Source organism: Galeopterus variegatus, unplaced genomic scaffold (assembly GCF_000696425.1).
Source record: "Galeopterus variegatus unplaced genomic scaffold, G_variegatus-3.0.2 Scaffold72, whole genome shotgun sequence".
NCBI lineage: Eukaryota > Metazoa > Chordata > Mammalia > Dermoptera > Cynocephalidae > Galeopterus > Galeopterus variegatus.
The window spans coordinates 772227-786463 of record NW_007726183.1 but is presented as its reverse complement, the minus strand read 5'-3'; the positions used below and the strand labels follow the sequence as shown (position 1 = coordinate 786463).

At 35.1% G+C, this 14237-nt stretch overlaps 1 protein-coding gene across 1 annotated transcript in view; it reads left to right on the top strand.

The window, feature by feature from the left end:
• The window catches only part of DGKB (diacylglycerol kinase, beta 90kDa), a 551962-nt gene that overhangs the window by 61530 nt on the left and 476195 nt on the right, over positions 1-14237 (top strand). The window contains exon 12 of the mRNA XM_008578087.1: positions 6843-6941. Coding sequence (XP_008576309.1) covers positions 6843-6941 — 99 coding nt within the window. The remainder of the gene's footprint in view (positions 1-6842; positions 6942-14237) is intronic.

Here is a 14237-nt window from a genome sequence, read left to right as displayed (position 1 = left end):
GTCATATATTTGAAAAAAAAAAAAAAAAGTTGTCATATATTTGGAAGAATATACAACCTTCTCAAAAGTAACTTCAGCCTCTGCGCATTTTGGGATTTTTGATTTTAAGGAATGGTAGAAACATATTTATTAGTTCATTGTTTTTGTGCCTGGGCTAAGCAGAATATATTTACCTCAGAACATTTATATCTTTAGTATTATTTATAGTTTTTCTTGAGCCACTGTATGAGCAATTTAGAATCTATAAAACTCATCTGCTGTTGGCTGATGACTGTGTGCTACCACTGATTGCCTTTAAACAACTGAATCTTTCTTCTGTCCTTATACTTTCCAGACAGAGCTGTTAACATAGTAAACAGCTAGCAGAAGTTATTAGAGTGATGGGTTATAGCACTGTTAATGTTGAGCTTCAGGAAGACCTATTTGAAAGAGTTCCATGAGGAATAGTTTGCAGAGAAGAAGAGAGAATGAAGCTTGGCTTCATTTCAGCATTTTTCCAGAAGCCATTACTTCCTTTTATATTTGACTTTTGAAAATGGCTCAAGGCATTTTCAGACCAACCAAAGACTTATGATGGTCTTTGTCATTAGTTAAGCGGTCTTGGGCCATGTATGTAGCCAGTTTGGGCTGATTTCCTAAACTATAAAATGGAATTAATGATACCTATTTTATGAAATTGTATGTGGATTAAATGGGTAAAAAATCTGCATAGATGTGTTTAGGACAGGACTTCATACATAGTAAATGCTCAGTAAGTAACAATTTCTCTGAGAATTAGGTGAGATACCACGTGGGTGTACAAAACTAATCTTGGTGCCCAGAACATCCTCCATGAAGAAGACTCATGCCATTTCTCTCTCACCTCTGGAAGGATCTGTAGTTGCCCAGTCTAAGTCAGAACAGCATCTGCATGTACAAAAAAACATCCAGGATCATGTGGTCCTGTATCTCACTAAATCCTAAGTCAAGCTGATTGATTTATATTCACAAAGAGCAACTATTACAACTCTCTCATTCTAATAGACATGGTATCATCATGGTGTCAGTCACTGGAAATAGAATTAGAAGTTAATATCTTTTACTCTTGTCTTTTTACCTTTTTCTCATGCATGCAACCTATCAGAGAGCCTTGACATTTCTTCTTTAAAATATCTCTCTCAGATTTGAGTTTTTATCTCCATATTCACAGCCCTCGTGCAAGCTCTTAGCACCTCTTGACTAGATTAGAGTCAGAATCTTTTGGCTTATCTCCCTAACAGAAGGTACTTTTCCTATAATGCAGGCTGCATTCCACCTCCAGAACGATCTTCTGAAAAATACTAGTTTGTTATCATATGTCTTCTTCAGCAACCTATAAAAGGTCTCTGGAAATAAATTTAGCCCTCAACACCCACTACCTCAACTTGGTTTTCAGTTCCTCAAAAATCAGACTCAAACTGAAGCACATGACCACATATAATATTCCTCCCCTACAGAACCCTCTGCTATAGCTGTGTGTGCCATTGGAAGTCCCAAGGGAAGACCATGCTTCCTTCCTGCTGTTATTTCACTCCATCCCATTCCCTTGAAAGCACTTGTTTTAAATTCTTAACCTACATTTTAGGAACCAAGTTAAGTTTCCTATCTTCCTTAAAACTTTCCTTGTTACTGGAATTTCCTCTCTCTCTCTCTCTTTTTTTTTTTTTTTTTTTTTGATTACTTTCTGTATTTTTATTCCACACTAAAAGGAAAAACTGGAATGCACTCCAGTGGTTTCATGCCTGCAGGCTAACGTTGCCTACACTGCTAGACTACACTGGAGCTCCAGCTCCAAGATGGCACATTTTTTCTTGACAAACTGCAGAGTTCAGAGGAAGTCCTCAATAAGTTCACTTTAATGACTGCTATACTATTTTTGATATTGTTAAATATTGAATGTCATATGTCCTATTTACATTTTGTTTTAAAATATCATCCTGTAATACTCAAATCTACATCAGTTAGGTGAGTAAGTTTAAACAAGTATTTTTACATAAGCAAAACAAGTGGGTGGGAATCCATTTTCACCTTCATTTGTACTTGTGGCTACTTGACATTATACTAGTTTGTCATCTTGTAAATACATAGTTAGGCTTGTAGAATAAAGTTTTATCTCCTTTTAGAATCTAAGCACGTAGGAAATAAAAACAAGAAGAGCCTGTGTAAGAACAGTAGAAAATTATCTTCTAACCACGCAACTAGATTTCTGTGCTTCATATTTCAATTCTCTGAGCCAGGTGAAATATTCTCCTTGGGTCTCTCTTTCTCTCTTATTTACATTCTTCCATCCTTAAGATCCCACTGCTTGTATCTGTTCATTTCTGCTGAGAGTGTATTTCCTTGACATTCTGTTTAGAACATGTTGTAAATTGTTGTTCGTTGTGGAAGACTGTCCCTGGGCATGCAGGACCATCCAGGATGGGAGGTTGATACATTTTATTTGGGCTAAACAAAAGAATGCCTATTTTATTGGTGTGAATTATTAACTATTGGTATTTTATAGGGATACTCCTTTTATTAAAATGTTAAACTCCTAACAGTAATGTTTAAAGGCATCCAATGCCAAGTACACATTTATGCTTTAGCAAATGCCAGCATTTAGGAAGTACCCTGAAATTACAAAATATCAGGGTCAATAGAATGTATCGAGAAACAAATACATTCCTCTAAATCAGGCCACCAAATTTTTCTTTAGAAGAACAATTTATTTCTCTTCTTTTTTTTTCCTGTAAATTATTATGAACATTTATTTTTTAAATTTTTCTCCTTTTGACTTCTTAAATTCTGCTGTTTTCTTCTCTGACCAGTATATCCACTCTTTTCTCAACATCACCCCATATATGTACATACACACACACACACACACACACAAACACACACACACACACACACACAATTTCCTTTTCTTCCTTTCTTAAGACAGATTTTTCCAATAAACATAGACCTGGCTCTAAATTAGGTGCTACTAGAAGTTGTCGTAAACTCTGAAATTATTTCCAAGTGCTTAACTCACTTCCAGGAAAAGCTGTTTCATATTATATGGCTCTCCTAGATACGAAGCTGAATCCCCTCACATGAATGAGGAATTCTGGACATATAAAAAAAATAATGGTCTGAGCATTTCTAAGCCTTATCTTTAAAAAAAATTGAAGATAATTGTGAACAAAAACTAAAAAAAAAAACACAGGTAACAATTTCTTTTCTTGGATGAACTATTGGTTATTTTACTGAAGAGGCAGGATTCATCAATAATCTAGTTTATTTCTGTTATTAGTGAGGATCTTCATATATAGTCTTTTGCTCATTTGGGATCTGTGTTATCTTTAAGACAATTGCTTGTCTTTATCATCTTATTGACACTGAGAAGGGCTCAGCTGTGTCTTTTTCTTAATGCTTGTCCATAAAATGTCATTGTGACAAGTTTAAGCAATTTGTTATTATTGATAATGTTCACTTTTTTCCTTTTTAACTTTTTATTGATATATATACAGCAAAGGATACATATCCTAAGGGGAGACCTCTATGAATTTTGCACAAATGTCACTTTGTGTAATCACACCTAATCAGGAAACACAGTATTATTACCTGTAACCTAAGAAATTTGGGGGACTTTTAAATATTGTTATATAGTTTCTATTTTGTTGACATTTGCTTTTTAAAAAAATAGACTTTAATTTGTAGAGCAGTTTTAGGTTCACAGCAAAAATAATGTATATTTTTAAGCTTGATTGATGGTCCTGGAAACTATATGTATTTTCTCTTCTTATATTTTGTCCTCAAATATGTCTCTGAGCAATATGGTGCATAAACTAGACCTGCTCTATGAACTGACTCACAGCTTGGAAAATGATCAGTACTTCTCACTTGATGTCCTCAGCTTTGACACTTCTGGCTACAATGTCATGATGTTGATGGGCACCCAAATATATTTGCCAGCTGCCAAATTTTAATCTTAATGATAGTCTAAGATATTCTTGTATATTATTAGGTAATATAGACTTCTTGGTTAGGAGAATTTTCTTGCACTGTGTTCCTGTGTCACTGATGGTTACCGACTTCCTTATAGACCTTGCTATGTGCTTACATTTCTGCAGGACTATCTTGCAGCTGCCCAGAAAAAACTCAGGGATATGGGCCACGGTGGTGATCAGACTGGGAAATCACATACTGGCTTTATTTAGCTCTGCAGAGACCAGTATTTTATGGGACTTATTGTCAGTGCCAATACCCTGAAATCCTCAAACCCCAATATGAAGAGTTAACCCCTCACACACACTCTGGTCAGCTCATCAACCACATTATTCTACCTGAGTCCTCAGTTTCCAGAGAAGCTGGCCTAAATGCCAAAAAGGTGTTGTTAAATTTATTTTATTTTTGCCATCTCTTCTTACATCTGTAACCCTTAAATAACTATATAGAGAAGTGAGTTGTCTTTGATCATATCAATTGCAAATTGTGGGAAACACTTCGGATGGAAGCGGAGGATCTCAGAATATGCTTCTGTGGCTAGTGCTGCATGAGACTCAGTGCCCTGCCCCTCTGACCTTCAGAGTCACAAGTGGAGCTTGACACTGTAGTCCAGAGTAAATATCCAATATTTTCTTGCTATATATGCACAAGGAATTTTATCTTGCATTTCAGTATTTGTAAAGGGTTCTTAGAGTCTGCATTCTCAGTTTTGAAACAGTTGTACAAGATCTAAGAACAAAAGCTTTTTTTCTATAACAACCATGGTAAAACATAGCCTTAAGATACAAAGTCTACCTTTGGTTTTAGTGCAATTTTCATAGTGCTTGGTGTATTAGTTTCTTGGGCTTCTGTAACAAAATGCCACAATATAAGTGGCTTAAAAAATACAGATTTGTTTTCTCATAGTTCTGGAGGCTAGAAGTCCAAAATTGAAATGTCAGCAGGGCCATGCTCCCTGTGACGGCTTTAGGGAAGAATATTTCCCTACCTATTCCAAGCTTCTGGTGGTTACCAGCAACCTATGGCATTCCTTAGCTTATAGCGGCATCTCTCAAATCTCTGCCTCTGTCTTCACATGGTCTTCTCCCCTCTGTGTCTGTCTTTCTGTCTGTATTGCCCTCTTTTTATAAGGGCACCAATCACCAGATTAGGGCCTAGCCCAATCCAGTATGACTACATCTGAACTTGAATACATTTACAAAGACTCTATTTTCAAATAAGTTCACATTCACGGGTACCGGAAATGAGAACTTCCACATATCTTTTTGGGAGACCCAATTTATCCCACAACAATTTGTAATCAATTACCTCTAAAACATCCAGGGCCATGTTTATTCTAAAAAAATTGATTAAGTCCAATAAACTAATAATACATTTTAAACCAGTCAACAGTTTTATTTTTAAAAACTGTGCAGTTTCACTTGTTCAATCAGAGTGTGAGTTTATTTAGTTCAAGTGTGCGTTCAATGGCTTCTGCATCTTCAACACATCTTCCCTCTTGATGAAGATTGGTAGTGCTTAATATGAAGATTAAACAATTTTTTTTTTCTAAAGGTCTTTTATTTACTTATTTATTTAAAAAAAAACTTTTTGTCAGCTGACCGGTACTAAACCACTTTTTTAAGAGAAGTTTACATACCACTGAGAAGCAGAGCTGCTAATTACAGACGAATGTGTAAAGATACTTTTATTTCATGTAATGCAGCCTAATGTGCATTAATTATAGTACAAGTAGCCTTAAGTCCAAGGCAGGGAGTTAGCGTGACAAAGTTTTAGATTCTAGGACCAACCACAGAAATACCCCCTTAACATTTGATCACCAACAGTACATCGGCACTCATTAGACTCCTGTGCTTAGCTGCTAATTAACTACTTACAAAGGTAAGTCGGTGGGGAAATTAATATAGTCAAGGCTTAAAGAGGGGGAACTTTGGTTCAAAACTGAAAAATGATGTGGCTCTTTTTTTTGTTTTAAACAAGACATATTGTGTCTTATTAAAATGTTTAATTTTTCTAAAGTATGAATATTTCAAATCGAATTAATATGGAGTAGGGAAGGAGAAATCCCTTTATGCCTTCAAGCAAGTATTATTTTATCAAATCTCTGTGATTCCAATAAAAACCACCACCTCAATTTAAACATCACTACTTAATACACTATGTTAAAACACCTTAATTTAAAACTTGTGACCAAGGTTGATAAAAATATCATGTTGGGTTCATACATATTGAAAAATAAATAGCACGTTATATGATTATACACCAATTTAATGCCAAGCTGGTAAATACAATATAAAGATAAATTTCTATAATCATAATCATCTTCTTTTATTTATATCCTGCTCCTACTGAGATGAGTCTCTGGTTACATTTACATATTGAATTACAAAGTTAAAACTAATGATGGGATCAATTATGCCCCATACTGAGCTGTGCACTTTGCAATGACTTTGAGAAAACAGGAGGGTCAAAAAAAAAAAAAGCATCCACAGTGCACAGTGGTTTCAAGATTATGCTAACAGATAAGATAAGCAAAAGAAGAACTGTAATGGATATAATTTGTGTTTTTCAAAGAAATTAAGCTTTTTTTGGTGTAAAGCCTAAGTACATTTTTAATACAAATGTTTCTGAGAATTAGGAAAGATGTTGGCTGGGTCATGAAAGTTGTTACATGGTTTATATGAAGTAGGTATATAAGGGCAAATGGAATGTGAATCCCATTCCTTTCATGATCCCGTTTACTTGTTCTGGTAATTCTTTTAATGTATTTTACGTATCTCAGTTGAAATATATTCTACCCCATGTTTACCGTTGTCATGTGGAATTTGATATTATCCCCCTTTCTCCTTTTCAAGCTTCATAATAAATGTGCTTCTCATCTAAAACCTGAATGTGACTGTGGACCTTTGAAGGACCATATTTTACCACCCACAACAATCTGTCCCGTGGTACTGGTAAGTTTTTCCTTATCATTCTGCTATAGCTCAGGTTACAATGACTAATTGGTACACTATACCACTAAATGCTTCCAGAGCTAATGTTTCATTAATCAACGCAGAACTGTATAGATCTAGGATACATCATAACTTTGGAGCAGAACACCTTTGCCCACTCTATTTTCTTTTTCTTTCATGTCACAATACACTTTTTAGTAAGGTATGCTCTAACTGAAGCTGACTCAGGTTTTATCACTTTGTCATGCTGTACTTACCAGAAATTGTATAGTCAGAACACTTCTACATTTTACATATTTTATAGATCTAGCTTCCCAGAATAATGAAGTTATTCTTATGGGCAATTTTGCTGGGGATGCACATTATATATCTGCAAAGTTAAGGGCTCTCATCTAGGTCAGAGGCTACCTAAAACGATGACACAAGCCTGGAAGAAAGCTATGCACTGCTATCAGCTGTTTCTATTTTTTATTGAACAATAAATTTAACTACCAGCAAAATAATTACTTAATTCAATAAATATGAAAGTAAAAAAATACATGAGTAAAGTAACTCTGCAAAGAACTAACCTTGATGGGAAGAAAAGCATGTATTCAAAGTCAATATTCATAATCATATTCAAAAAACAAATTGTTTCTAAGGTGAAAGTTATTTTACAAAACAATTTTATATTCATGATGCACTTCTCATTTTTAAAAACAAACAACATGGAAATTAAATGGCTGGAACTCCAGTTTGATATTATAAAATTGTAACAACTAAGAAATGTTAGACAAATACTTTTCTAAAGGTCAACCTAGAAATTAATCAAATTACTCAATTTGCACCCACTTATGATTCATTTTGTAATTATCTGTAAAATACTGAATGTACCTTACATGCTTTTATTTAAAAAAATTATTAAAAACACTTTAATTTCTCAAACTGTCAAAAAGTAGAGGAAAAGAAAATACCTCCATATTGCTGAGGATAGCAAGAACTGATTTTAAATATCCTTTCCTCATGTAAGATTTATTAGGTATCCTATAGTAAATAAGAATAATTAGAAATAATGAGAGCCATATAAAAATACTTTACATTTTAGGTTAATTTGGTGTCATTTTTATTCTTTCAAAATGATACCTTAAAGGAGAAGATTCTTAAAGATTTCTAGAATTTTTACATTTTTTTTTTTACGTATAGTAATTTTACTGGTTTAGATGCATTCTTGATCTCATTTTAACTCTGAGAAGAAATCTGTTATGTCGTCTTACAATCCAACTGCCCGTGGAAGACCGTACTTCCTTGACCCACTTATGTCAACCTCTGTTCACATAAAGTGGAACTTAAGGTGGATTATTTTTATTGTTCTATCAATTCTTTCTTTGAGAGAATCCAAAGAACAGGTGTTACATAAATATTCTTGTCTTCTCACGATCTTGCAAACCCTTTGATTGCTATTTTTAGACACTTTTGATTCTAAAGATTTATTTTCAATCATTAAATACTCCTATCATTTTAATCACGATTTATATCTCAACATCTGCCATTTACTGTTTCCATGGTACTATCTACTCTCAAGTATTTGACAGCTATTGATCATTTCATCCTTCACAAAAGTCTCCCTTTCGTTCACTGCCATTAGACCACACTCTCCTGGTCCTTTTTCTGTTTCTCTGGATACTCCTTTTGGTATCTTTCCTGAGTTTACCATGGCAACACGCCCTGTATTGGTACAACCTTGTGTTCAACCCTCATAGGACATAGCTTTCCAATCTTAATATTCTTCCCTATGAGGTCTGCTTTACTTAGTTAATATTATTACCATTTTAATTTATATTCAGCTTATCCAACTATTCTAAACCCCAGACCTACAGAGTTGTAAACTGGAGGTCTCATTATTTTAAGTGCAACCTACCCACTGTATTATTATTAGTTAATATAATAAGGACAGTTCTTATTTATTGAGCATATGTACTATACCAGGCACTATGTTAAAAATATTAATTTGTTCATTCAATAAATATTTATTGGGTGTCTAGCATGTGCCAAGTAGTATTACAGGTGGAGGAAAAACACAGTAAAAAAGCAAGAGCAAATCTTTGCTTTTATATGCATTGGATGACATTGGGTGATATAGATGATAAATAATACAAGTAAGTAAATTATTTAGTTTCTGGTTGTATTAAAATATGTAGAAACAGAATAGAATGGTGGTTACCAAGGACAAGGGGAGGGGAGTAATGGGGAGAACTTGGTCAAGGAGTACAGGTTGTAGTTATGTGCAGTGAGTAAATCTGGAGATCTAACGTACAACATGATGACTATAGTTAATAAATATTATATTCTATACTGGAAATTTGCCAAGAGATTGGATTTCAAATGCTCTTATCACACATACACACAAAGTTAACTAAGTAAGGAGATAGATATGCTAATTTACTTGACTGTAGTAATCATTTCAGTAATATCTATATTGTAAAAGGGAAGTTACAACAAATTTAGTCATATATTGAATTTACTTTTATTTGCAATTCATGAACAGAGGGAGCCTCCATTCTACAAAGTAGAATGAGACCTCCCACTGGACAATAGAAGACAGTAGGTTTTGTAAGGTGAGAACAAGGAAGCACAATAACAGAAATTAAAGCTGATGGGTTAACAACAGGTTACTTCACGTTAGTTTTTTGTAAGGGCAGAGAAGACTTCCTTATTATGCTGACTCGGATAGACTGGAACCTCTTACTTTTGAGAAAAAACTGGTCTGCTTCCTGGCCCGTTTTTGTTTGATTATGTGGCGTTTAGCCTGAGTGACTCCATTTTGGTTTGGTCTGGTCTGTTGGTGCTTAGTATAGGAGCTTAGTCCAAAACAATGGCCTCTCATAATTGTATTTATCAATATCAAAACATGATCTTATACACCTTAAATATATACAATAAAAACTGCTGGTCATATTTTCAATGCAAAGCAGAGAAAGAAGAGATGCTGGGACTGTAATTATAAAAGAAGCAGTCAGGAAAGAGTTCACAGAAGAGATAGTTGAGGGAAGAGCTGAGGAAGTCACATATGTGGTTATCTGGGGACAGAAATTCACAGGCAAAGCAGCAAACAAGGACAAATTCTGAGGCAGGAGACACATGATGTACCTGAAAAGGACATCAAGGAGATTAGCGTCTGACCCTGAGTGTGTTAGGAGAAGGATAGTAAAAGAGAAGGTCAAAGAAATGCCCTAAGATTTTCACATTGTGTGGGGCAATTTAAATTACTGGAATGTCTTTGGCTTTTACTCTGAATGAAGTAGAAAACCATTAGGTATTTTGACCAAAAGAGGGAATGATCTTATTTATATTTCAAAAATAACACTCTAACTGTTGTGTTGAGGGGACAACAATGGAAAAAATAAATAACACGTCTGTTTTCTCAAATTGGAAGCTGAGTCATCAGCGGAGAGTGAGGATGATATAAAATGTGTAAGAAGTTTGAGGATTGGGAAGAAGTTATGCAGCAGTCACCGAGGAAAGTGGGAGCTCAATGGATCAAAGGAATGCAGTGTGATTATCAAAGGAGTAAAGAGCAGCCGCCTCTAGTTGGTAATCATACATCTAGAACAAAACCAGAAAGCTTAGATAGGTATATCTCTCTAGTCCCACTCAGTCCTATTTCTCCAGTTACATTCAAGCTCCAGGAAGAGAACAGGCACAGTCCAGTCATAATGAGATTGTGTTTTTGCCATATATGATGAACAGAGAGTAGCCACGGAGTTAAGAATGTATGCAAAGCAGTGATTATAAGGATAGACCATGAATGTTAAGCTGGAAATGAGGGAAGTAAGGACATGAAGAATGAGGTACAGCAACTGATGTTAGCAACAATACATTGTGGATTACCACAGAGTCAAAGGTTGTTGGAATTAGCATTAATTGTGTTGGATTATGAACCTGATTGAGGTAGGAATTGAGATTATGAAGAGGTTGCAGTTATTGGTAATGAGATATATGAATTCATTCAATTCTCATAGTGACCCCGTAGGATAAATATTCTTTTCTTTTTTTTTTGACGGGAAAGGGGATCGCAACCCATGGCACGGTGTGGTCCGCACCATGCTCTGCCAATGAGCGCACCGGCCATCCCTATATAGGATCCAAACCCATGGCCTTGGTGCTCCCAGTGCCTGAGCCACGGGACCAGCCCATAGGATAAATATTCTAATTATCCCCACTTTATGCACAAGGAAACTGAGAAACAAAGTGATTAAGTTTCCCAGTGTCACATGGCTAGTAAGTGGCAATCTAGGATTGGAACCCAAGTGCTGTTGCTCCAGAGCTATGCACTGAGACCATCATCCCCATCCTTTCTCCAGCCTCACTAGAGGACTTCTATTTGTCTTATCTCTGTGACTAGAACCTACATACACCAACTTTCCCAAACCAAAAGCCTAATTACCATTTTTGATTCCTCATCTTGAATATCAAATTAATCATTAGGTATCCCATTAGAATGTCCTTAATCCTGTCTCTTTACTTAAGCCCAACTGAAGCTGCCTCCTATGCCAGCCCCACATGTTTCTCCCCAGGATTGTTGCAGTAGCCTCCTTTCTGAACTTCCTCCTTTCCATATATCCCCAAACCAACTCCTGGGTCCACTTTCAAAAATGCAAACATTATAGGACTCTTTCATACATAAAGTATTTTTGATGATATCCTATTTGAATTCCAAACTTCCTAGTTTGGTAAATAAAGCTTTTTTACTGGATCAACCCACTCTGTCTCTCACCTACCACCTTACACACTAGAAGTCAAGGATAATTGAACTCTTCTAATTCTTTAAGTAAACCTGTTCTTGCAAGCCTTTGGGGTGTTATATATGTTCACACATCAGACTAAATCACTTCTCTTTAAAATTTCCCCTACCTTCTAAGAAATAACTGTTACTTTCTTAACATGGAATAAATAAATTGACTATTATACCTATTAATTGTTTAAATACTCATACTTTAAACAAATTAATGAAGTTGTTATGCCCACAGAATTGCTTAATGTGCTCCAACTGAGGTGCTCTGAACATTAAACTCTCATTAAATTCCCAGGAATATTTTCACACTGCATGCCCTGCTGTAAAGCTTTAGCCCTTTGTTTAAAGAAAATCATTAGTCCTCACAAACAACGTTCATCTTGTTTTGATTTTTATTCTTCAATATAAGTTTTCTTACAAAAGTATATTCCCCAGTTTCTTGAGCCAGTGTTCTATAAGAACAGGTGAGGTTCAGACTCAATTATTGCAAAATGGCCATTGATACCATCTCTATCACATTCTAGAAAATGTAAAAAGGAAGAACCTAAGATATTCAGATTTATTTGTTGTTGTTTTTTTCCTTAGTCTTTGACTCTGTGATGATGGAGCTATATAAACTTAGTATAGATCCCTAATTCCTGTTTGAAACTCATATAAACTTGCATCTTAAAGATACACTACAAGCTTAAGATCCATAGCAACAGTCTTATGACATTTTAGAACATCTTTTCAGGTGTCATTAAACAAAAAATTTGTATCATCTTTCTCAGCCTTCCCATTCCTTCTTAAGACTAGTTGTCAACTGTAGGTTAATAGTTCAGTAGATATATGCTCACCTGTTATGGAAATTAGCAAGCTAAGCATCTTCTCTGCACCGATGCCATGGTTTTTATGCACTATAAATAGCTTCCACAGATAATTGGTCTTGATCATGGCTATTGCCATAAAAATGGGTTAAAATCTACTACTCTGAAATTATAATTGTTATCTTATCATATGATATTTTTCCACTCAAGTAGGGAGAAAAAGCAACCAAAGATTCCATATATCAGATATAATCATTGTTTTCTGAAGTTGCAATTAGTATATATTTTGAGCATACCTTTAAAAACCTGCGTTTCTTAAAATTCATTTAATGTGAGTTTTTTATCAAGATTTTTCAGTGACTATGTTTAGGTACTTATAATGCTTTGTTTGAAAAAATTTCCAGCAAAAATACCCCCCAAAAATGTCATTACAACCATTGTCCATTTACCGACATAACAAAGAGAATCCAGAAGTGTTTACAAAAGTAGATTTCTTTCAGATCTTCCCTTACTGTACCTCCAAACAAATGTAGGGTGAATCCCAACTATTCACTCAGGCTCTTGATAAGCAATTTAATTTCTATAGAAGCCCATAACCCTTCCCAGTTGATTGTCAAAACATGTTGTATCTTTACTAAAATCCATTTAAAAATGCAGTTTTCGTTCTTGCCACAGATCACATCTTGAAATCTCTGCTATCCAATCCCAAGCAAAGTCACATGGAGAAGAATTTTAATAATCTTATGTGTATGGGGGCCGGCCTGTGGCTCACTCGGGAGAGTGTGGAGCTGACACCATCAAGCCAAGGGTTAAGATCCCCTTTCTGGTCATCTTTATGTAGGGGGGGAAAAAAAGTCTTATGTGTAACATGATGTGAACATGCAAGACACCTGTTTTTCTATGCTCTGAATTGCACCTGTCACCCGAGACAGACTTTGACTATGTTGTCTCACAGTTTTAAGTTACATTTGGCTTCCCTCACCATTATGTCATCAACTTGCATGGAAGGGCATTTTTTAAAATAATTATATAAAACCCCTACTTTAACAGAAAAGGTATGCTGGAAATGTCCCCCATTACCTGATAGAAATCCCTCTCAGCTCTGCTTATTATTTATTTATTTATTTTGGACCTTTGAGACATTGCTATCATGTTTTATTTTCTGTAGTTAGGAAGCTTATAGTTAGGAAGCTTATATTTAAAGTTGAAGTTATATGACAGATAAGCATGCACTGTTTATATAACAATTGTTGTTACTATGGCTTTAAGGTATTTTTAAGATCATTTCTGATAGTCAATGTATATTATTTTTTTATTCAATATCTTCAGTGCTAGATTCCGTCTGTTTTAACTTTTTTCTTTCTCTCCTCTCTCTCTTCCTCTCTTTCTTTCCCTTCCTTCCTTCCTTCCTTCCTTCCTTCCTTCCTTCCTTCCTTCCCATTGAATTTTATTGAAGTCACTGCAGCTAAAAATCCAGATAAGAGCATCTTTCTTCTCTCCCACAATTCAGAGTCCATCAGTCAAAGCAGGCAAACAGATTACACATTATGGTCTGATGAATATTAATTTATAGGGGCTCTAGAAGAGGGAATCAATTCATCCTGAGAGTAAGTCAAAGAGTAAATGAAATTTTTCTTGAAAAAATAATGCTTGAATTGATTCTTGAAGAATAAATAGGAATTTGGTGGGCAAATGCAGAGTGGGTTGTATATGAATAGT